Raw genomic sequence first — 24417 nt, forward strand, 5'->3', positions numbered from 1 at the left:
TTGACTGGACAAGGCCCTGAGCTCTAACCTGGAGACCATATGACTTTTAGAGGTCCTTTCCAACCGATATTACTTTTTATTCCACAACCAGCACAGAGAAGCCTCAAAAATTTCAGGTATCAAAATGGAGAACAAAGCTGCAAATGAGACTAAGAAATCAGACAGATTCCTATTAAAAAATTTCATTAACACTTGACAGCTGCTGCATTCAGAATCAGGTAACGTCGTCGATACCAGTATTGATTCTATGAATCACAGAAAATGTAGCTGCCTGAATTACGGATTGCTTTTGGTAAAGCACAATCATCGGGAGTATTTAATTCCCATTAACTTGTAATAAAAGTTTTAGCCCATACAACTTCTCCAGGCATCTCCATAAAAACAATGGAAAGTACCATCAGATCATTTTTTCAATAAGACTCCACACAGTTTCATAGGTCAAATTTTGGTATCTTTTGGAGAATATTCAGAGTTAAAAACACACATGGGGGGGGAAGAAAGCTCCATCTGCTACATGCTCAAGAATGTTTACATAATTTTAACGTTCCTCTTGACAACAAGGAGCTGATTCAGTTATTGATACAACTGAATAGATAAAATGAAGAACGTGATTTTCTCAAAATAATGGTAATGTACACCTGAAGAAATCTGGATGTTTGTAGCATCGCTGACATACCTTTTAGTTTAGTGTAGGAATGGAGAACAGGATCAGCAGAAACCATACATGGCCACCATGGAAAACCAGACACTTTTGACCACACTAGATCTCCTATATTATACTTCAACAGATGGACTTTGTCTTCTTTGACGGTACTTTGAGCTGGATCTCTCTTAGCAGGAGCCTTAAAAGATAAAAAAAAAAAGAAAAAAACCCTATCACCATATTTCTTCAGATATGCGCTAGGATTACTAGATAGCACACAATAATAAACAACAAACTACAGTTCATATTCTGTTTAAACATTCTCATTATATGTAAAAAACAGAGTGGTAATGGACAGAGGGAAATAAGTAGTTCACCAGAGTAAAAAGCTGTCATGTTCCCTAACAAAAAATAATTGTATTTCAAGTGTAATACAAATTTTAAGTCATAGTTTTTGTTCTCTCACAGCAAAAAAATTCCAAGTTCCATTTATCTTTTTGTTTTTAGTTAGACATATTGGCAAGTAAGCTGTGGTTTGCCTTCATCTTTTCGAATAACTGCTGAGAGATCATCAGGAAGGCTTTAATTTCAAACACATTAACTAAGCACTAGACGAAGAGCGGAAGAGCCAACCTCCCTAATCAAGTTAAGTGCTATGCACACAAATGTATTCTTAGATTTAAAAAAAAAACCTTAAAAATCCCAAACTAGAACAGACTGAAATACTGTCTTTATGTCTGAATATAAAATACAAAAATAACCAGTTAACCCCAAACTCTGTATCTTTCAGCTGCCTTTTTACATACTGAGAATTCATGACATGAACCCTTCCTCACACCCTTTTGCAAGATTTTTTTTTTTCTGTTCCAGTTCTAACAATGAGAGTTTGTGAGTGCTCAGCTGGTGATTTAAAGCCATTTTAGCTATTGAAAAACAATTACGGAACTATTTCCACTTCAAGGGATAGATTTTACTACAAGGGAGTTCTGTGTTCCCCTATGGTAGGCACACATTTTTACTGCATCATAACAAGGTTCAGCCACACAGACATTTATTCACCAACTAAAACCACTTCATGAATTATATTTTGTCTTTTTGGCTTCACCTGTTCTATTTGATATAAATAATGAACGCCTTTATCTAGGCAAGCACTAACTCTGAATGTAAGAAAGCGTCTCATTACAGATATCTGTAAAAAAAAAATCACATCTTTTTAATTGGATTTTTTGTTTTTCTAGTACTAAACTTATGTGCAACACAGTATATTGTTCGTCTTGCGTAGTACCAGCTCAACATTCAGAAGGCAGACCAGAGCTTCAAGATTTCAGTGGATTTAATGTTAGAGATGGAGTAAAAGTCTGCGTTAATTAATTTAAAATGGCAAGAGGAAAGAACGCTGCTAAGAAACCGGGAATCTAGAATGCGGAAACAAGCATTTGGAGCATTATATTGAATCAGAGTAGATCAGGTTACCTTACACAGATTTTTAAATCCAGAGAATACTACCATAACTAATTACACATTATTTTCTAAACCCAAACAACAGAAATCTTTGATGTGCTGCAACAGCACAGAGATTTTTTTGCAACTTGAACATAGCAGTACATTGATTATCAAAACACCTAAAGTTTAATGTACTCAGAAACTCCTTTCCTCAAAGTTTTTAAAGCTAGGCCTGGTAAACACACATGCTAATACTATGTCATCTGATTGTTAGGGACAGTTACTCATCCAGTGATTCAACTTTTCTGATGAATTCAGACTTGGTTCATGTGTCTCCAGCTACAGCCATGTTCCCATGTCTCAAGGCTTTTGGCTCTCTAAGGATTCTGGTAAGACCGGCAGAAAACCCCTCCCACTGAGCTTGCCTCAAGTCCAGCAGTCTCAATGGACCTAAAAGATTCCAAGCAGATGTGAAAAATCAAATGCTCCTTCTAGCAGTTAAACATAACATGAAAAGTTATGCTTAAAGCTAAAAATTAAGAGATGCATATGCCGAGAACAGATCCGGAAAAACGTTAGCCCTAACACACACAAACTGACTTCAGCATTTAAACTAAATAGATGGGATGAAAATATTTCTGAATGAGTTAACTTTTCAGAAATGTAAAAGTTACTCAGGATTCTGAATCTCATTTTTAATTTATGAGTCTCTGCATTTTTCAAAAAGTTCAACTAAGCTGCAAAGATTTATGAATACAATTTGAGAGGGAGCTGGCTGGAACAATGAAAAGGCTCTAGCAGTCCTTGTAGCATTAGCTACAAGGAGTGGCAGTACAGGGATGAATATCGCATTTCAATATATCTACAAGCACTTCACGAATTTTAAATATGCCCAGAATTCTTTTACTATACTGGATCATGATAAAAAAAACCTTGAAAATGCCAGGCTCTGATAAAACCTGCAAGGTTTATCTATACAATGCTTGCTGCATTTGTTTTTCTTTTATTGATGAAATGCACATACTTTAAAAGAATGGCAAAATAGAGCACAGAATTCTATATACATAATTTTTTTAAGAGCTCTCGTATGAGGTTATTTTAAAATCTATAGAAAATATCACCATGAATTCACTCACTTCCATCTTACTTTCCCCCATTATTCTGGTTTGGTTTGATTTTCTCATTCTGGGAATTACTCTGATCTATTTAATAGGTATCTCAACAGTAAACAGTGAGGTGGAATTCCTGGCATGTACTTCTGAGACAAGCAGCTGTAGGACATCAACAGTTTCTTCAATACTTCTCTCAAAAACATTTTTGCAAACTGCCAGCGTTGCATTAAATACCTAAGTATTTAAATGTTTAAAAACATCAGAAGAATGCTAGATACTGGAAACCAGTCACATGCATAGAGTTTACTTCAGTTCCAGGTTGGGTTTTTTAAATTATTGATGGGATGGGAAGAAGACAGCATCTCTAAACAGATTTGCCACCCAGTCCCCTGATGGCATCTATGTTCTCATATGACAAGAGCTGGAGCTTTTTTATGAGATACTTGTACTCTCTCCAAGTTTTAAGAACAGGAAGTCACCATTCAGGTTACAAAGTGGTATAGAAAAAAGTAATTTGGCTTGCAGGGTTTTTTCCTCCAGAAGAAAACAGGAATTGTTATTTAAGCAAATTTTGATTCCTAACAATACATAGTCAGACAGAACAGGGTATCTAACTGTGCACCTGTGGAAGATGGAGAGGCAGGACCAGAAGCACACTTTTGGTGGTCTGTGTGAATGCACCAAAAGACGGGGAATACCTCCTCCTGCAGTAGCTGATGAATTCTTTCTGTGATGATACTTAAACAAAGATGGGAGATTCCTGGTTTAGAGCACAACTGTAAAGCAAGGGAAGGTCACACAAAAATCAAACTATTTTAAAATACCTTCTCCTCAACTTTTGGCTCTTTGCATCTTTTTGGCGATTTTTTATTTCTTGAAATTGTTCTCATTTCTTATTAGATCTCCTACCCATAAATGTCAACAAAGTAAAGCCTGCTGGGCTTTCTGTATTGCCGAGGAGCGCAAAACAGCCTTTGCTTGCTGCCACTGCTAAGTAAGTCTGCACTGCTCTGCGTATAACCCCGTCCCATTACCTTTTACTGCAGTTTTGACAAAAGTAATCACAAACACTTTTAGTCACAGAATTTCACCTCCCTCTCCTTCCTTAATTATAGGCAAGCTCTGCAGCCTCTCACACAACTATCACCTCAGTAACCTTAGCCCCAAACTTTAAACTAGTTATGCTAAACAGAAGGAGGAAACATCTTTTGATCATATTTCTTTTCTACTTTGGGAAGGAATTCCAGGGAAATTTTTTCCCCTTTCAAACATTAGACTGCAGAGAAATTACATAAACGGGCAAAGCCTGGGTGAGCAGGCGATGACACCCACATAGACCAGTCCTAACACTGAACACAGGCCATCTGACAGGCCCTGCACTGTATGGCAGACATCAAAATTCCTGACTTTCTGATTTAGTATCCTAATGAAACTCTGAAAGGCAGCTAGACAGATTTTAAGTTTATTTTTTGAGGGAGGTGTGGAGTGTGGAATGGAGTAATTCCCTTATTGCAACCAGTTTTCCTGTGAGAAATTATGCCTTGAAGGGTACCAGTGTACTTAAAAACTCATCTGGGCCAGCAGCTGCACTAGGCTGAGAAGGACCAAAAAAGAAAAGAAAATTTAACATGCCTTCCGTCTTTAACATGTCACAGATTTATTTGTCATTTCTTTCAGCACTTTTGTAAGGAATGACTGACAGGCAGATTGACAAGAATTTATGACACTGCTGTCAGCATTCTACCAGCCCAAAGAAGTGGCTTGCCATAGAAAACTTTGGTGTTTAATTAACGTTGCCTACATCTGATCAAAGGAATCCAATCACTTTCCATTTAGTTCTGGTCTGACTAATGAATATGACGAGACAAGAACACGCCATGAGTGATGGGTAATTTCAAAGCTTAACACTATCTTAAAATGACCAAAGAAAAATGCATTTAAGGGCAGCATCTTTACTGTCTGAGAGCTTTAGATTTGTAGATCCTGTTATTAATAAACAAGGGACAAGGGTAATATTTTTAAACAAACGCCTAGAAGGCTTAATACATGGTGTCAGACTGAGATAACTTTATCCCTTTTAAAGAAATCAGTGGTACAGTAGAGATCCTAATATTATCATTATCTATTTTGTGTATATATGTATGTGTGCATACATGTGCAAGGAATTATAATACCTCAAAACTATTGCAAATTACCTTATGCATCAATAAGCTACTATTTCGCTATACAAACTTGGAAAGCTATAGAAATCATTAAAAAACCTTCATCTAATGGTGACTTGTCAAAAAGGGATTAGACAAAGAACAGTGTTGAGAATTGGTGAAGAACACACCACTAGAATTTAATACTGGACAAAAAACATAGAGAACAGATCACGGAATCCCAGGTTGGAAGGGACCTCAGGGATCATCTAGTCCAACCTTTCTAGGAAGAGCACAGTCTAGACAAGATGGCCCAGCACCCTGTCCAGGCGACTCTTAAATGCGTCCGACGTGGCCGAGTCAACCACTTCCCTGGGGAGATTATTCCAATGGGTGACTGTCCTCACTGTGAAAAATTTTCCTCTGGTGTCCAGTCAGAATCTCCCCAAGAGCAACTTGTGTCCATCCCCCCATGTCCTCTCCATGGGACTCCGTGTAAAAAGGGAGCCTCCATCTTCTTTGTAACTACCCCTTAAGTACTGGTAGATGGTGATGAGATCCCCTCTGAGCCTCCTTCTCTCAAGGCTGAACAAACCCAGTTCTCTCAGCCTATCCTCATATGGCAGCTTCCCAGTCCTCTGATCATCTTGGTGGCCCTTCTCTGGACCCCTTCCAGCCTGTCCACATCCTTTTTGCAGAGCGGGAACCAGAACTGCACAGAGTACTCCAGGTGTGGCCTGACAGGCACTGAGTAGAGCAGGATAATGACTTCTTTATCTCTGCTGGTGATGCCCTTTTTGATGCAACCCAGCACCCTGTTGGCCTTCTTGGCCGCAGCAGCACAGTGTTCGCTCATGTTGAGCTTTCTGTCCACCTGGACCCCCAGGTCCCTTTCCACAGAGCTGCTCTCCAGTCAGGTGGATCCCGGTCTGTGCTGCACTCCTGGGTTACGTTTTCCCAGGTGTAAGTCATTACACTTCTTGTTGAACTTCATAAGGTTCTTGCTGGCCCGCTCCTCCAGCCTTTCCAGATCTCCCTGCAGAGCAGCTCTCCCTTCTGGAGTGTCTACTTCCCCACTCAGCTTGGTGTCATCAGCAAACTTCATCAGACTATACTTGATGCCGGTATCCAGATCACTTATAAAGATATTGAATAACATTGGGCCCAATATTGATCCCTGGGGGACTCCACTAGTGACAGGTTGCCAGTTTGAGAAAGAGCTATTTACCACCACCCTTTGGGTGTGACCTGTCAGACAGTTCCCCACCCACTGCACAGACCACTTGTCTAGGCTGTAACGCATTCATTTCTCCAGGAGGAGACTGTGGGGGACCGTATCAAAGGCCTTGGAGAAGTCCAGGTAAACAATGGCCACTGCCTGCCCCATATCAACCAGGCAAGTCACTTTGTCATAGAAGGCCACCAGGTTTGTCAAGCACGATCTGCCTTTAGTGAAGCCATGTTGGCTTTTCCCAATCACGTGCTTCAATTGACTTGTGACGGCCCCCAGGAGGATTCATTCCATAACTTTTCCAGGGATTGAAGTAAGGCTGATGGGCCTATAGTTACCTGGATCCTCCCTCGAGCCCTTCTTGTAGATAGGGGTAACATTTGCCTTCCTCCAGTCCTCTGGGACACCCCCGGTTCTCCACGACTTCTCAAAGATTATGGAGAGCGGCCTTGCGATGATGTCAGCCAGCTCTCTCAACACCCTCGGGTGGTTGGTGTCAGGACCCATTGATTTGTGGGGGTCAAGCTCCTGTAGTAATTCACGTACTAACTCTTCCTTCACTGATGGTGGGTCAGTGATTGGATCAATCGGCAAGTTTGTTCCCAAAGCCTGGGACCCTGCAGTGCTGGTAAAGACCGAGGTGAAGAAGGTGTTGAGGACCTCTGCCTTTTCAGCATCATTGGCGATTGACTCTCCTTTTCCGTTTAACAGTGGGCCTATGTTTTCCTTCTTTTTCTGCTTGTGGTTGACATGTCTGAAGAAACCTTTCTTGTTATTTTTCACGTCCACAGCCAGCTTCAATTCAAATTGGGCTTTTGCTTTTCTAACTGCATCTCTGCAAACTCTGGCTATGCCCTTGCAGGTCTCGACGGATAATCCTCCATTTCTCCACCTCTGGTATGCTTCCCTGTTGGATTTGAGTAGTTAAAACAAGTGAAGACAGTAAATGCTTTCCTCTTGTGTAACACAATGGGGAAGTACATATTGAACAACTTGCGGGTATCTGATATCTCCCATTCTGTTTTCATTTTCAATTCAATCCCATCCTGTATCAAAGAACTTCCACTGGACTGCACTATAATAGAAGGCCATGCTACAAACACAGACTGCTGGAGGTCTGCTTGCACTCCAGAATAAAAAACAATCTAATAGTATTACAAAGAAACTAAAACAAAATAATCCAGGTCGCTAAACAGAATATATGCCATTGAAATGCACTTTGAATCAAAGTTAGAACACACAAACTTAGACAGTCAAACATGTTTCTTTACTATGGAAAAGATAACGTTTCTTGCTGACCAAAACCCACATATTATTCTGGTCCTGTTATCTACTTGTGCAGTGCTTCATCCACTAATACTCCTATTTTCTATCATGGACTTGTGGAAAAAAAAAAAAAAAACCAACAGGTAAAAATGTGTTGTCTGCTCTTGCCTCTCTATCAGGAAAGATAGTGAACTATGGAAGTGGTTGTAGAACAAACTTCATTGCTTTCAGAGGTTCAGGAGAGGTGGTAGGTTTGTCTGGAGAAAAGGGGACAAACAAAACAAAAAAGCTTATTTTTGTAATGCTGTTCTGTCACTTGAGTTCAATGATTAAGGATGCTATAAATAAGCAAACAAACTATGTAATAGGACAATGATTCCAAATGTTTCTTCCTTGAAAAACCACCCTTGCAATTATGTTCTTAGAAAAGCTTATTTCCTGAAAAATTCAGGGATTTCATTTGACAAAAGACAAATCACTGTTCAGTCTTCAGTCAAAGTAATGGAAAGATGCAACTACTTTCCCAATGAGTGACTCCCTGTCATTCAGGACAGAGAAATGGCTTCTTCTCACTCTGTGATTGAGGACAAAAATCTCATAAAGTCAAATCACTTCAAAACAAAAAATTACAACTACAGCTGATTAAAATCTATGCAAAACCCTCAATATACACTATTGCTTCAAATGAAAAAGGTGACAACTTAAGCCTGTTAAGAAATGGCCAGTGCTCATTCTAAATGTTTCCATCTATAAAAATACAGTATCCTCACAAACATAACTGCCTTAGTGTTTTGTGGTTTTTGTTTGCTGTTTTTTTTTACGATTAGAATTCACACATTACAGTAAATCTGTTTATTCCAGAAGGACAAGTCATTAAAGGCCCTGTTTAGCCATGTTTAGCCAAATAGCTCCCACCTTCTGGGACGTGGGGGAGTATATTTCGATAGTAAGCCATGAGTAACTGAATGTATTAAGAATAAAAATAACTTCTTCCACTTTGTCTTGTCCTATTCTGTGTATTATCTAATGGAAGAATGCTGTGTAATTACATATTCAGCAAAACACTGCCTACAGAGAGAATATTTCAGGCAGAAGACTACAGAATAAACTGGAGCCTTGCAAGAAGATTAAGAGAAAATGTTGAATTATTACTACAAAATGGGGAAGGATGAGGCAACATGAAGAAAGAGGCAATGAGTTGGCAAAGTTTTGTGTTCCATCTTCAGTAAAACAGAAAGGGACAATTTAGTAGAGCATCCAAAAACTGCAGCCTGCAAAAGGCCACTGCATCAAACTCTGCACAATTAAATCTACCACACCCTCGTAAAACATGCATTATATTGTGCAGTGAGGTAGAATGAGGGGGAAGAGGACATGAAAAGTCCGGATCAAAACAAAAAAAATTGAACAAACCATACTGGGGGTTGGTTTGTTAGTCTTTCAGATTTCTAATTGGTGTATACCAAGCCAGAGATCTAACTAAAACCTTCCAAATTCAATTCTGGGAGCAATTATGTCAAGTGTATTTCTTAAAGTTATCTTCTATTACTAACAACTTCTTTTATTCTATTACTAAAAAGGGGAGAAATCTGGCAGTGTGAAGAATTCCATTTGCAGAAGACTCTAAGTCTGAATCTTGCTGCCACAACCAGGATTTATTTATTTTTCTTCAAAGTGCTTAGATGGTAAAGCTATAAAATGAAAGGACAAGAACAGGCTGATGAAAACCACTGTTCTACTTGCAGATCCCCTGAAAACTCTTCTGTGCTGGCTGAGGCTCTTTGAAACCAAATGTAGATTTCGTTGCAATAGGTCTGTTTCCTCCATTTCTTTCCACAAACTCATCTAAAGCAGTTGTGGAAAGCAAAAGCATGTTGATTATCACCACCACGCAAGGCCCTCCCCTCCAAGAGGGAAAGCAAGCAGAAGACAATAAAAATTCATTTCAGTTTAGACAGGGATCATAATGTAGATTACGATTTTTAAAACAAGATCAAAGCTCAAATTTGTATTTCAAATCAGCTGTTAAACTCCTGGTTACATTTCAATTTTTTTTTCTGGCTTTGGTTCCCTCACTAGCAAGTCTCCAGCAGATGAGAAATTTTTTTAAGATGCCTTTACATGTAAAAACAAATCTGTCTATCCAAATCAGCAATCTTCCTTTATACAAACACTGTATAAGTAAGTATTTTAGAAATAAACTTCACGCGGTATTTCGGTAACTAGGATACAACCTTTTTTTCAGAGAAAAGAGTTGAAGAGAAACAGATTCAATCATTCACAGATAAATCCACAGTAAGATGGAAGTTCTGGAACACTTCCCAATCCTCGATCTTTCTTAAAAATCTGGAGAGCAGTTTCTTTGAGCAGCTTTACTAAACTTCCGCATTTACATTTAGATGACCTCTTAAATTGTAAGTTTCTGGCTTATTATTGAAAGGTTCCAAGTTTCAGAAATTTATATTAGATAAGGCTTGATCAGAATGAATAAAACCTTCTTTTATACCAAGTATTAGAAAAAGATTTCTGCCTACATCCAACCTCTCTAACCTTCACCCACCCTTAAAAGTTTAAACTTTTGATGCAGTATCTGGGTATATAAGACAATGTGGATATGAGATGCTACAGAAGTCTGGAATAGCATAACTGGAGCCATGAGGAAGTTTGGCATGGGAAACAGTTATTTCTGAATAATTTCCGTATGAATTTCACATAGGGTACCAGAATGAAAGCTATATCATCTCAGCGTACCTACAGATTTTCAGAATGCCATATCCATATGTATTTTTTTATCTCCATGAACAATGGTTTCACATACTTTCAAGGTCAGAATCTGTATTAGGGCCTTACCCGTAGCACTCTCCTATGCCCCTATAGAGTTCAGTAGGAAAGAGTTTTTCCAAAACACTTTCTTAACAGATATCCTCCTCTTAGTAGCTCACAAACATCCAAGGTAGCATGGGTAGATACTATGAATCCTAATATTCCTGGTAGAAAACAGAGAAACCCAAGCCCAGATAATACTGCCAACAGGCAACTAGATTTACAGACCCTTGTTTGCTGGTGAAGGCAGATATTTATCTCTATGCTTTTTTGCAACAAGAACACTTTTGAAAGAAGCTGTCTAGGCTTAAACAGAACAAATGCTGATTTGGCATAAAGTGGCTCTGTTAGTTAACTAATAACTTGATATAGTCCAAGTACCGCTTTGCCTTTGAGATGAGACCTTTAAAATGAATCCCCAAACCTAAAAGCAGGCACAAGCAGTTTCCATCCAGGCTGTGTCGTTACATATACCTAGGAGGCTCTCCTCTTCTAGACATGAAATGCAAGAAACAGTGTCAGTGGTTAATCAGCCTAGGGGCAAGTGGGGAGGGGGAGAACCCAAAAAACCTAAGGACAGACATTACCTTGCTTTGGCAATGCCAAAGCAGATTCCGGAAACATTCCTTATTTTCAGCAATGAAGATGTAGAGAAAACCTGGGAAACCCCAACGAGAAAAGCTCCAACCCCATATGAGTATTAAAACAGGGCAGTCATTGCAGTAAAACATCACGAAGCACGTGATCAAAGTGCTACCAATTCCACAAGAACTAAAACCCCAAATTATTTTACTTCAACCACATGCATCCTCAACATACAATCGAGTTGATGTTTATTTACCAAACTAAACAAAACAACAAAGAAACAAGCTTTTCTAGCATTAGTTGCTGCTATGAGGCCACAGTTTCACTTCCCTTCTTCACACAAGTGCAGCATGGCTTGTTTAACAACTGTCTGTGCAAGATCCACTTTCCCCTCTTGCACTGGGCTTCCAAAGCAAAGCATTTCTTTGAACTGTCTTTCTCAAAAGGGAATTAATTCCTTGTTATTGACAACTGACACTTTTAGCTACTGCCCATTTTATGATGTACAAGAGAACAACTCTTGTAGGTATTCTGAGTATTTTCAAAAAGCAGAAATATAAATGTTAGCTCCATTAGACCTATTTATTTATAACAGGAAGATAATGAAACATGGTAGTGGACAAACATAAAATTGGTGTCTATGAACAAAGGTCTCTTTCGGAGGTCCAAAAATTTGCATGCCCGATGTGAAATCCACTCCAGAACAAAGAAACTTGTAAAGGAGGCTGATATCACTCTTCCCAGACAGATCAAAATACTTTGCTTTTGCTACTTTGCTCAAAGGTTACTATAAAGCATCCTTCATTTTTGACAAAAGGTGGGCTTTAGGGGCCAGAAATGACACCTGGTACAGATCACTGAAGTTTCCTAAAAATCTGCCTGTAAATCCATCCAAGGAACATAACCCTGACCTGCAGATCTAACTTTCAGCTAAATACAGAAGTTAGACATGCATTACTTTGACTAAGCAGAACAGTGAGCAGAGCAACAGAAAGACTTCACCGTATCTTGGACAGAAAAGCAGTGAACACAAGCAAATTCCTTTGCCACACCAACTGGTAATGGTCAATACAATGTGAAGAGGAGATGCTGAGATGACAGTATTCGTTTAAATCATGACACTACCAGTGCAACGACTGAGAGTAAGTCCGGTCAACTCGAAAAACCAATTAAACCAAAAAAAGTGTCATTAACCTCTCAACTGTGTTATGGCACACAATCTGCTGTTGAGACGTAAAGGGAAGTTAGCTCGTCCAGGAGATGGCCTGCTCACCACTTTATTTGATCTGTCATGTCCACCATAGTGCCCAAAAGACCAAAACAACATGGAAGTAGTCCTGGAATGCACAAACCAAAGATGAGTATGAAACAATGCAACCGTTGCTGACATTCTTCCAATCTGAGTCAGATTACATCTGGTCAGCTCTTTTTCACAGAAAACCAGCTCAGTGTTCAGAATCAGTCAAATGCTAAGTATTATTTATAATGAAAGATAATGAAATTGAGAACAATATAGAAGACCATTAACGTGCCACTGTATAAATCCACAGGCAACTCTATCTTGAACGTCCTGTACTGTTCTGGTCCCTCATTCTCAAAAAGAGACAGTAGAACCCATAGGATATCCCAGTTCAGAAAAAGGATGATAACAGCAAGTAACATTCTGGAATGGCTCCTACATGTGGAACAATGCACTAGGCCTCTTCAAGCTGAAATTAAAAATTGAGCAGGTTTGTAAGAAATCTATAAAACTATCAGAAATAGAGAGGTTTGTCCATGAACCCTACTTCTAGTGATACAAGACAATCGAGTGAAACAAGTAGGTAGCAAACTGAAAAGGAAAAAGAGCTCCTCTGTTGCTCTATTACTTAATGTCATGGATGCAAAAACTTCACACTGGCTCAGGAAAACCTTAGGTCTTCTTCCACTAATTTAACCATCTACAGCTATTAAATACAAAGCCACGAGCTCTGTAAACCTCTGAGTCACAAACTGCTGGAGGCCGAAGGTATTTAAAGATAGCATCACTCCATGATTTGCCATGTCTATACTCTCCATTAGGTATCCTCTGCTGAACGTCACCCGAGGTGAGGTGCTGCATTTACGGCTCCTTTATCCAGCTTGGTAGAGCTATTCTTATACAGCATTTTTGTCATCACTTCAAGATATTATTTCATATTTGATTTAGATTCTTCCACCAACGTCTTTATGAAGAGAGAAACAAAAGTATTTACATATTATATATTGAGATGACAGTTTTACGCAGAAAGTGTACTTAATTCAGCCACTTTCACGTACAAGAACAGGAAGACTGGTATGGAGAGCCTTGAACAAATACTTAAGCTTTCTGTAACTAATTTTGTAGCCACTCTGAGAATACTCATAGCTTCTAATTTCCCCCCAAACCAGTATACTCGTGACGCTGTATGCTTTTTGGTGCTTCTTAACCTACAAGTAGTTCTTTAAGATACTTTTCCAATGAGGCATTAAGAACAAACAATTTAAAGTTCCAAAGTAACAATTACTGCTGCACATTGCGGGGTGCTTAGCACAAACAAGTTTTCAAGGCATAAATAACATAATCCTTTACTAAGGGTTAACGCAAAACAGTAGCTCAGGAACCCTTCCAAAAAGGATAAGTTATTTCTCTTGCTCCTGAAGTGATCACCCGGAAGAGATTTTTACTGTTACTCCTACTCCTTTGGGATTTTGATAACATCAGCCAGGCAGCCTGTGTTACCATCCGCCTGAAGACAGGATCTGACACCTCAAGAACAGCCTACTAAAAAAGAAAATTTAACTGAGTTCATTTTACCCTACAACTACAGATCCTGACTCCCATGGTAGTTTAGCTGCACATTTTATGACAAGTTCGCTAATCGTACTACACCAGGAGTTCCTAATAACTGATGATGAAAAATAATCAAGCAAGCCTCCTTCTGAAAAAGACACATCTATTTGACTTTATTTTTTCTTTTTATTTTTTGAAATTAAAACAAAACAAGTTCACCTCAGGATCTGGCTGTAACAGCTATAACAGGATAATCAAATATCGGATGAGCACAGCTGTCCAATCTTACAGAAGGAACTTGATGGTTTCTGCTTATCTCCACTGATTGGGTGCAAGCATCAGAGCAACATCACCACCTTCAGTGCTCCTCATCTTCCTGTAATTAGTTAGCACAGAAGCATAAAAAGCAGCAGGTAATCCTCAGACTGCTTCTATTCTACCCTTACTTGGTTTCTGAATCTTTACCATTCACTGGGAAAGACACTATAACATTATGTAAATATAGAATGGAATGGAGTTGGCCAGAACAGTTTTTCCTCTGTGAAGATGAAATGGCAACATAAACACATGTCAAGGACTAATGGAAATTCTACAGTAACTTGAAATTGCCCCCGTGTAGCTGCTGCGAAGTCATTATCAACTGTACCAAGCAGAAAGAGTAACAAACTGCCAAGTTTCTGGTATAATACTAAAAGAGAGCTACAAGAACACTGGATAGGAAGCTATGTGGAAGGTACAGCTTTTGGATCATGTACATGTTGCTGGAATCCCTAAACCAGCAAGTCTAGCAGGGTGTGGACTTCCAGGTTTGTTCTGGACACAGCATTCATTGCTGCTTTTCTGAGCTACTGCACCCCTGCTAGGAAGCCATGCCAGGAAGCCATGCCAAAAGGGCAAACTGTCACTTGCAGGCCCAAACCGTCTTATGTAAAACAAGCTCATATGTGCCAGTATCACATACTGAGCTGTTCCTGGAGTTAGCACAGACATACTTTGGGACCACCAGCATGAGAGCTGTAGATATACGTACTCTATATCCCACACAGAAACTCTGGAGCGCTCTAGGATCGGACTTGGATTACTTCATATTAGTATATGAAATAAACCTCTGCCATTCTCCTCCAAATAGTATAGTTTCACTTCTAACAAAAGTATTGAGTGAGAAAAATCTAGGAAAGTCCTCATTCCTAACTGGTAGCATTGCAAAAACTGACAAAAACAATGGCTCAAAAAACAGCCACTGCAAAAATCTAGTACTGAAGCATACTGCTACTCATGAGCAGCACTATCAAGCGGGCAACTACCGGAGTCCATGGGTTTGGCATCAATTCAAACATCTAACATGTGATACCTACCACCAATAACACGTTTGGAAGCGGTGTCAGACCACTATCAGTGTAGTGTCTTGGCCTAATAGTTGCTAAGGCAGGCGATATCAGAAGAGGCCTGGATTTTAAAGTAAACTCCTCAGGTGGAGAGATATTAGGGGTGGGGGAAGAAGGGTAAAAGGCAGGAGGGGAGGAAGGAAAGAGGCACTTCCTCTCCTTTACCTTGGGACAGTGAAAGCAGCACAGCTGATTCCCAGAGGCCTGGAAAAGGTGGTGGTTATCAACAGGAATCTGACTCACGTCAGAGCTGGGCAGATCACGTTGTTCCCAATTGAAAACTGACTTGCAGATGAAGTTTTAAGCAGCCTTCCCTTATGTTAACAAAAAATGCCCAAGCAACAAGAACACCCAACAACAGAGCACTGGAACATTTGTTAAATGATATGCCTCTCACCTCAGCAAGATAGTAATCTGCTATGTCCATCAAACAGAGATATAATTACCTTACACAAAAGGCAGTATTTGAACCAGTGATTTTTGCTAAATCAAAAGAGTAAGAGCTTGGACAAATTGAGACAGAAACCAGCCAAGAAACAAAACCAGACAAACAGGTTCTGCATTCACTTGTAACCTGCAATAAACAGGTATCCAAGTGCAAAATTAATCAGCTTTTACTCCAAGGGTATTTCTCTAACTTCCACTTCGCAGCCACAAAAACCACAGTATGATGCAGTAACATTAAGGCTTTGGATGTCCGCAATGAAATAACAGCTAGAGCAGGGGCCTGAAACCAAAGAACACTGATATTAAGATATTGCAGAGTTATGATGACATAGAACATGTCTATCACTAGTCTATAAGTGGACAAATATTTGAAAAAACTCCTTTGGCATGTTCCCTATATTATGGGTTTTTTCCCTTTATTTTAAACCTGCACAGTTGCAAACTCTCCCTGTCAGAGAAAGAAAAGCCCGAGGCTTTTTACAATCAAGGGAGTTACATCACAAAACAACATCTTGTGACCTTCAAATGCTTTTACTTTTGCCCTTTGTGCTTTAAAGTGCACTATGCAAGAAAAAAAGGCAAAAGCATGACCTTCTGTTTCAAGTGCTCTGAAAAGAACCAGGTTATAATATTGCAAAGTCCGAGATCAATCAGGTAGTTGTCCAGTTTTGGTAGTTTGGTAGCTCTCTGATTTGGCACAGGAACAAATAACCCCATCACTCTCCAGCCATCAAGTCTCAAGCACCCTGGGACACAGTGTTGACATGGTTTTCTCCTGACCATTTCTGGCCACAGGACAACTCAGAGAAGCCAGACAAACCCTTCTTTTTAATCTTAACGAGCTGCTCACCAGGAAAAAATCAAAGGCCACCCTTAATCAACAACCAATGTGAAAGGCTTCAGAATAAACTGTGTGGATGGGCATATTAAAGGTTGCCTCCTCTTTCTTAAAAAAAAATAATAAATAAAGGCACACAAATATGCTAGAGTTGTTGATGCTAATAAATATACGACCTTTTAGTCAATTTATCCTCATTAACAATGAATAGGACAAAGAATTACTCCAACTGTACCCATCTTTTTACCTCTGAGTAGTGATTCAGAAAAGTCTGAACCAATTAGTGTTAAAACATTATCCCTGACAAAATTAAACAAACTCTTTCACAAAATTTCTGAAAACATCAGTATTGATCATTCTAGAAGGAATTATATATTCAAATCATAAATAAATGATAAATATTTCTGATACTTAGAAGAATGTTTACAGTTCTGTAAACTCACTCATTAAATAGTTTTAATGAAAAATAAGGGTAACTAAAATCAGTAATACAGCAGCTATGTGTGTGCTGCTTCTCTGCACGTGTGACCTTGGGAGAAAGAATCAACATTAACTAGTAAACCTGCAATTGACAGAAAGCTGTAACATACATTTTGTGTTTAAGGTGTGTAAAAACAGGACCTGTTCGCTAGCCAAAGCATTCATTAACATTTACCAGCGTTACAGAACTTAATATATAGAAACTTAATGTACACAGAAGTATCCCTGCTATGTAAGTTTCTTCCTCCGAGATAAAATGGTTGCAAACCACATTCCTTTAAATGGAGTCTAGCAACAAAAACTAAATAAAGGGGCAAAAGGGCTCCCAGCAGCATTTTTATTTTCAGCTTGGTAAAACAAATTTTAAGAAGTGAAATTTCTATTTCTGCCCGTGTTTAAAAGAAGCAAAAACCAGATGAGCTTGATCACAAAAGTTAATGACATTTAATACAAGTATCTAGACCTTTTCAATCAATATAATTAACTTGGTTATAGAGCAAGCAAAACCAGCTCTTTTCAGATGACAAATAAGGGTAGGGACTACATTACAAGTGCCAAAATCTGAAGGTAAAAAGCCTACCTTATCAGCCACCTGACAGCTGAGTACAATTTCCTTTAATTCAGAACCAGGAATATAGAAATAGGGTGGGTTTTTTTTCTGAAAAACCTGGTTATTAGGAAGCCAGAATACCTCATGTTCCAACAGTTAAAGTCCATCTCTAAATTTATAGGCCTCCCCAGCTCCCTTGCCCAGGTGCACGTCCTGGCTAGGTCTTGGCTGCACATCTGGATGAAGCTTCTGTTTTATACACCCCATGCTACCGTATGCCCTGATTTGCTCTAGAGACTTATTTCACTTTTATGGAAACAGAATTTATGGGGTACTCCTGCTCCGTGTTTCTTGCCTAGGCTAGAAGTAGAGTGCACCTGTCCTTCGTGATACAAACAGAAAGTATCATAGAAAGCAACCTGTTTGTGGGAAGCACCTACTGAAATACCCGAAATGAAGATTAGCATATGAACAAATGAAATCTCACTATAATTAACATAAAGAAAGCCAAAAAAAAAGTACTACCTTCTTTTCAGTGGGGCTTGAAGTCTTTGATACTAATGCTGCTTCAACAAGACCCTGCTCAAGTAAGGAGTCATATTTTATGCTTCTTTTTCTGTTTCTCCTCTCCTTGTTTGCTGGCTTTTGTTCGTTTTCCTCTGACTGAGACACATCAGCACCATTGTCTCCACAAATGGAAGATTCAAAAAGAGGCTTTCCATTCATGTAGGTTTTAGTGATTTTCAGCTTAATTTCTGGAGAGCCATTCTTGATAGGAGTAGTGTTGGGTGGTGTTCCAACTCCCTTTATTTCCTGGGATTCAAAGCGCAGCTTGGCATCTTGGGCCCCAGACTCACCATTAAACACACGAGAGGTTAGATCTTTCAATTTATCAGCTGGAATAAATGGAAGAGCCTCATGGCCATTATATTTTTGCATGACGCCTTCTTGTAGAGTGGCAGAAAGTTGTGCTTTGCCCAAGTAGACAGAACACTCACGATTCACTTCGCAATTCTGAGTCTTCCCATTGGTATTTCCAAGGATCTCTGGTACCTGCTTCATTTTGATGTAATTAATTTTTCGAGTTAACAGTTGAGAACTTCTTTTGATGCTAAAGTCCATTCAGCCCAGATGTTTCCAGTCTTACACTGCTATATTAAGACAAAAAGACAGAGAATATTTTTAATAATACATAAATACCAAAAGCTAACAAGTATTCAGATAGATATGTCTGCACTGATACAACACTCAATGTACTTCATTCAAGTTTTACTAAAAAAAGTGTTGGTTACAATCTTCATAACCAAAATACTTCAATACCTGTTAATATGCATTACAAAAAAGTCCAAGAAAAATAGATTGATGAATCAGTTTTATTAAAACAAAAGCAGAGAGCAAAATCACAGCTTGCATTTGAACAATCTGTTAACAATCTGCAGCATGAGTCTTAACCACACTAATTACTCAAAGCTATTGCACTGTTTAAAACAAGTAAGAGTTAGACCTAAGATAGTATCACTAATAGCAACGTAAAACAATTGAGTTTATTTCTAAGAGGTTGCGCCAGCATAAAAAAACCCCACAGGCTGTGTCACTGTAGCACCTACACCATGGACAGCAGCATCACAAGATTCTCTTCCATCAAAGCACACCTCCTGAGGAGACAACACAGCTCAGTCTTCAGACATATCCCAAAGCATTCTGGCTATGAGAACGAATAAAAAGTGAGCATATTTTGTATCATGAACACCAGCCCACTGGGAAACAGCTGATCCTTCAGGCCAGTGGCCTCACTGTGCAAAATTTAAATGGTCAAAGCAACTGCTGGAGTTTCAGCTTTTTAATAGCAACATCATCTAATGTCCATTTTTTATACAGAAGATTGAAAACATCCAACAAGCTAAAACTGCACTATCATCTGTCCTAGACAGGTTTTCCAAGGGTTCTAAAAGCTAACCATGCCCATTTCAACATTACACTATTGTAGCAAACAAATGAATCTGGTAGAATGACTCCTTTGTGCTCCTAGACCAGGCAAGATGATAGTTTTCATTTTTTAAATTCATATGCATAGACTCTTCATATTACCAGGTCCAGTGTATACATGATATAGAGAAATACACCATCATAAAATATTACGAACACTCAGCACAATAATTTTCATACCCATGCTCAACGTAACCAATTTCATATATAAGTAACTCCAAGAACTGTCACATAGAATCAAAAATTCATCAAATCTAGTCTCACATGCTTCCAAAAAAATGCAGTAAAAACTGTGATGAATAACTATTGAATTGTCAGCTGCTATGGAAGAAATATCTTCTGAATCTCACCACCTTGTTTATTAGTGTACAGTTATAATACTTACAACTGGCATATTCCTGAAACTTGCATATTTGCTACCTCTACATCAGGAGGAGGAGCAACATACAAGTGCTCATAACTGAGCATTAGCCCAGCCTGGCAAAGCTTCTTCAGGGTGTCAAGCCTGAACTCAAAGCAATTGGCCAACATGAAACCTTTTCATGCACAAAGATCCAGGAGGAAAAAAACAAACACACACACACACAACCTAAAAATCATAACTCCATCACTCCTTAGCAAATGCTCCCATCTCCCTAACATGCTGCTCTAAGGAACCTAACAAGATAAAAGGCTGTCTCTCCATACATGCTATACAGATTCATTTGCAAGATGAAAACCATTCTCCAGGGACAAACAGCAGCCTGAAAAGCTGGCATTAAACAAAATAAGACATATACCTGAACGTCAAGTGAATCCGCAACAGGAAAGGTTCTAATCTTTATTTAGCCAGATGAAGTCCGAATTACCAATAAAATTTCTGATAAAATTAGTGCAAACCAGCCACTGTATTAATGCTTCTGAAGAGGAGTCAGAGGTAAAAGGAAACTCAAAACTCCACCACAACAGAACAAAGAACTCACTAAATCGAAAGAGAACTCATGTACTTTCACAAGATCTTCTCTGAAAACACGGACATGAGACCAACTCTCAACCTAATTAGTAATACGACAATGTTTCAAGCTGTGATTCAGCAGATTTAACTGAAATCATATTTATTTTAAGAAACAACTGATGACAAATTCTATAAATCTTTTGCAAAGGGCAAACCCATTACGGAACATGTGATGCTGATGGTTACGGAGATGACAGCAGAATTCCTTAAAAAAAACCCAAAACACTGAATTGTTGCAAAATCTGTACTTCCTTCCCACAGATTCTTAACAGAGTAAAACAGAATGCAAAACAGATTTGATTTGGGCATGAAAATTCCCCTCTATCTAAAAAAATAAGTCTACAAGTGAGCAGCTTTTCTGCGGCTGCAGACGCCATCCAGTGGTTGCCTGAACCAGCCAGAGCAGCAAACACTGCAGCTCCCCACTTCCCTGCCTGACAGACTGCTGCTAATCACAGCTTCTCACAAGAAGACCATCACCAAAAATGCCTTGTGTGACTTTGTCCTGTCCATCAGCTACACGGTTAAATTGAAAAACATTCTTTAAAATGTCTCCATTAGCTGCTTACCAGGGTCCAGATTTCTGGATTGAGACATCCGCATTTTGTAACTTGTTTGTTTTAATCCATAATTCTACTAGTGGTTTTTTGTCCTGCTTAATAATAACTCTTACACTCATTGCTTATTTAAGCTAGAAAGCCATCAAGCTTGAGGCAGACCAGAACAACTCAAAAAAAAGTGACAAATAATCGAATTAGACTACATTACTGGTGTATTCAATCTCAAAACACAGGGTGCATTAAAAAAGTGATAGCTTAAGATTTTCAAAACTCTTGAGATTAAAAATCATCACAGAGTCACGGAATAACTTAGGCTGGAAGGGACTTCCTGAAATCATCTATTCCAGTCCCCTGCTTAAATCAGGGCCAGCACAGATCAAGCTGCTCAGGGCCTTGTCTGGACAATGACCACTAAACAACTAAGTGAAAAGTCATAGCTTAAAGAAATCAAGTTACTCTCTTAGCTAATAAACCTCAGGGTAGTAATTCCATATCACAAAAATATGAAGGCCAGTAAGACCATGCAGTGAACGACCCTAAACTTTTAGGGGTTACCTTGATTTGCTTAACATGTCTGAAGATACACAGCATGCATATTTTAGAACTTCAGTGAATGAAGGTCCAGTTAATGAGTCTAACACAGGTCACTAAAATCAGCTGAAAGCACTGAAAAACACCCCTGAAATCACTGATGCCTAGAGAGACAATGATCCAGGAGTATAACTGGTAAAAGGAAGCAAACTATACAGGGCAATAGCTAATAAAACGACAAATGCAGTATTTTGAGACAGTAAGATTATCAGAACCAGTAGATACAGCTATAGTATATGGAAAATAGACCTTGTAAAAAGACTTAACGGCGCCAAATGAGAAGAGGCTCAAAGTAAGAGACAGAATAATGGGCAAAGATAATAGATGTGAGCAGATACAGTCCCACTGGGGAGATGAGACTTGTAGAGGACAACTTGCAGGTCAGACACCATCTCGTTGAGAACACCAATGGAGGGAAACTGCTGATACACATCTCAGTCCCCCTTGTAAGGTAACCAGCCTTGCACAACCTTTGCTATCTAAAATTCATGGTGGCACTATACCATAAGCAAGAAAAAGGACTAGGCTCTTTTGTGGGAAGAGAACAATAGAGCAGAAAAGAAGAAAATGGGTGATGAAAGAAAATGATCAACAACGGATAACCAAGCAATACTGTGAGCTTAGAATTATTGCAAGGCGATCTAGAAGACAGGACGTGAAAGAACGAAGAGAGATAGTTCACAGACAAGATCTGGTTGATCAGAGTTGCAAGAGTAAGGTCCTGAAGCAGCTGAGCATATGATTAGATTTGGTACTTAAATTAAGTGCACTCATGCCAGACCACCATGTCACCTACAGGCAAAAGCAATCCCTTATCCTTATCTTTTTCTAGATGACTCTGTACCTATAGAAAAGGAACCTGGGGGGAGGGTAGGGAAAGGAAAGGGTCAAAAGCACCACATACTAGAAGCAGCTAATGAGCTTAAGCTAGTATCGTCCCATATTGACTGTCTGGTGACCCAACAAATACCATTTTCACTAACAAAGAGGGAAAAACATGACAACCAAGCAGTCTGCTGAATAAACATGATATTTTGGCTTGTGAACAAATAACTTTCAGAAAATGAAAGAAGATTTGACTTATCAGAGAAAGGTCTCTAGACATTTTAATTGGACAATGACAACTGGGCAATCCTTGCAATGGCTTTGTACACATTTTCATACTAAAACACCAGATTCTACATAAGGCAAATTATTTTGCTGACATTTTAAATGTTATTAATTACTTGAAGGTCCATCATCTGACAGGAGTCGTGAGCCAAATACAGTTAGTCTGCATGTCAGATTCCTCCTTCACCATCCAGACCACTATCATTTATGGGATCTTTATTATTCATTTCTTCCACATCTGCTGTAATTTCAGAGATGTGTTTCTTGTGTGTCAGAAATAATGGAGTAGTCCATTCCGTCCAATTCTGCCAAGGGGAGTGAAAAGAGTAAGTAATCAACAAGTGTCACTATTAAATACCATTTTGTTTTGTCTAAGGGTTTTCTTAAAGCCGTTTCTCAGGTGAATTACTCGGGGCGGAGGGAAGAGGGGAAGATGACACACCTAAATACAAATTCACAGTAAGAGAACTTTATCCACAAAAGCTATTTTTATTACCTACAAATCAGGCTTTCAGCTGGCACTGAAAAAGCTAACAGGTAGCTGCTGCTTTTTTCTCTAAAGATAGCTTTCTGATAGTCTTCTCCATTCTCTCACCAATTTTAAGACCAAAGGTTATTCCTATTTTCAGATCAGAATGAGACAAAATACTTAAAGAGATTAGCAAAGTTACAACACATTCTTGCTAATGGGTAGCCAATGTCACTCCAGTCTTCAAAAAGGGCAAGGAGGATGACCCGGGAAACTATAGGCCAGTCAGGCTCACCTCCATCCCCAGAAAGATCATGGAACAGTTCATCCTGGAGGCCATCTCCAGGCATGCAGAGGAAAAGGCTATCAGAAGTAGTCAGCATGGATTCACCAAGGGGAGATCATGCTTGACCAAACTGATAGCCTTCTGTGATGCTGTGACAGGCTGGGTCAATGAAGGGAGAGCAGTGGATGATGTTTACCTCTACTTCAGCAAGACTTTTGACACTGCCTCCCAGAACACCCCTCATCTAACCCTATCCTTAGGAAGTGTGGGTTAGATGAGAGAACACTGAATTGGATTGAGAACTGGCTGAACAGCAGAGATCAGAGGGTCGTGATCAACAGGGCAGAGTCTGGATGGGGGCCTGTAACTGGTGGTGTTCCCCAGGGGTCTGTGCCTGGTCTGGTCCTGTTCAATATATTAATCAATGACCTGGACGATGGGACAGAGGGCACCCTCAGCAAGTTCGCTGATGATACCAAGCTGGGAGGAGTGGCTCATACACCAGAAGGCTGTGCTGCCATCCAGCGAGACCTGGACAGGCTGGAGAGCTGGGCCAAGGGGAACCTCATGAAATTCAACAAGAGCAAGTGCAAGGTCCTGCCCCTGGGGAGGAGCAACCCCATGCACCAGTACAGTTTGGGGGCTGAACTACTGGAAAGCAACTCTGTTGAGAAGGACCTGGGAGT

General features: G+C 39.4%; 1 protein-coding gene across 2 annotated transcripts in view; it reads right to left on the reverse strand.

The window, feature by feature from the left end:
* The window catches only part of NSD2 (nuclear receptor binding SET domain protein 2), an 81300-nt gene that overhangs the window by 46584 nt on the left and 10299 nt on the right, over window positions 1-24417 (reverse strand). For both annotated transcript variants that reach the window (XM_075092059.1, XM_075092058.1), the window contains exons 2-3: window positions 18261-18886; window positions 677-842 (exon numbers count right to left, since the gene is read on the reverse strand). In XM_075092059.1, the coding sequence (XP_074948160.1) occupies window positions 677-842; window positions 18261-18857 (763 nt within the window). In that variant the 5' untranslated portion in view covers window positions 18858-18886. The remainder of the gene's footprint in view (window positions 1-676; window positions 843-18260; window positions 18887-24417) is intronic.

Source organism: Phalacrocorax aristotelis, chromosome 4, assembly GCF_949628215.1.
Source record: "Phalacrocorax aristotelis chromosome 4, bGulAri2.1, whole genome shotgun sequence".
Taxonomy (NCBI): Eukaryota; Metazoa; Chordata; class Aves; order Suliformes; family Phalacrocoracidae; genus Phalacrocorax; species Phalacrocorax aristotelis.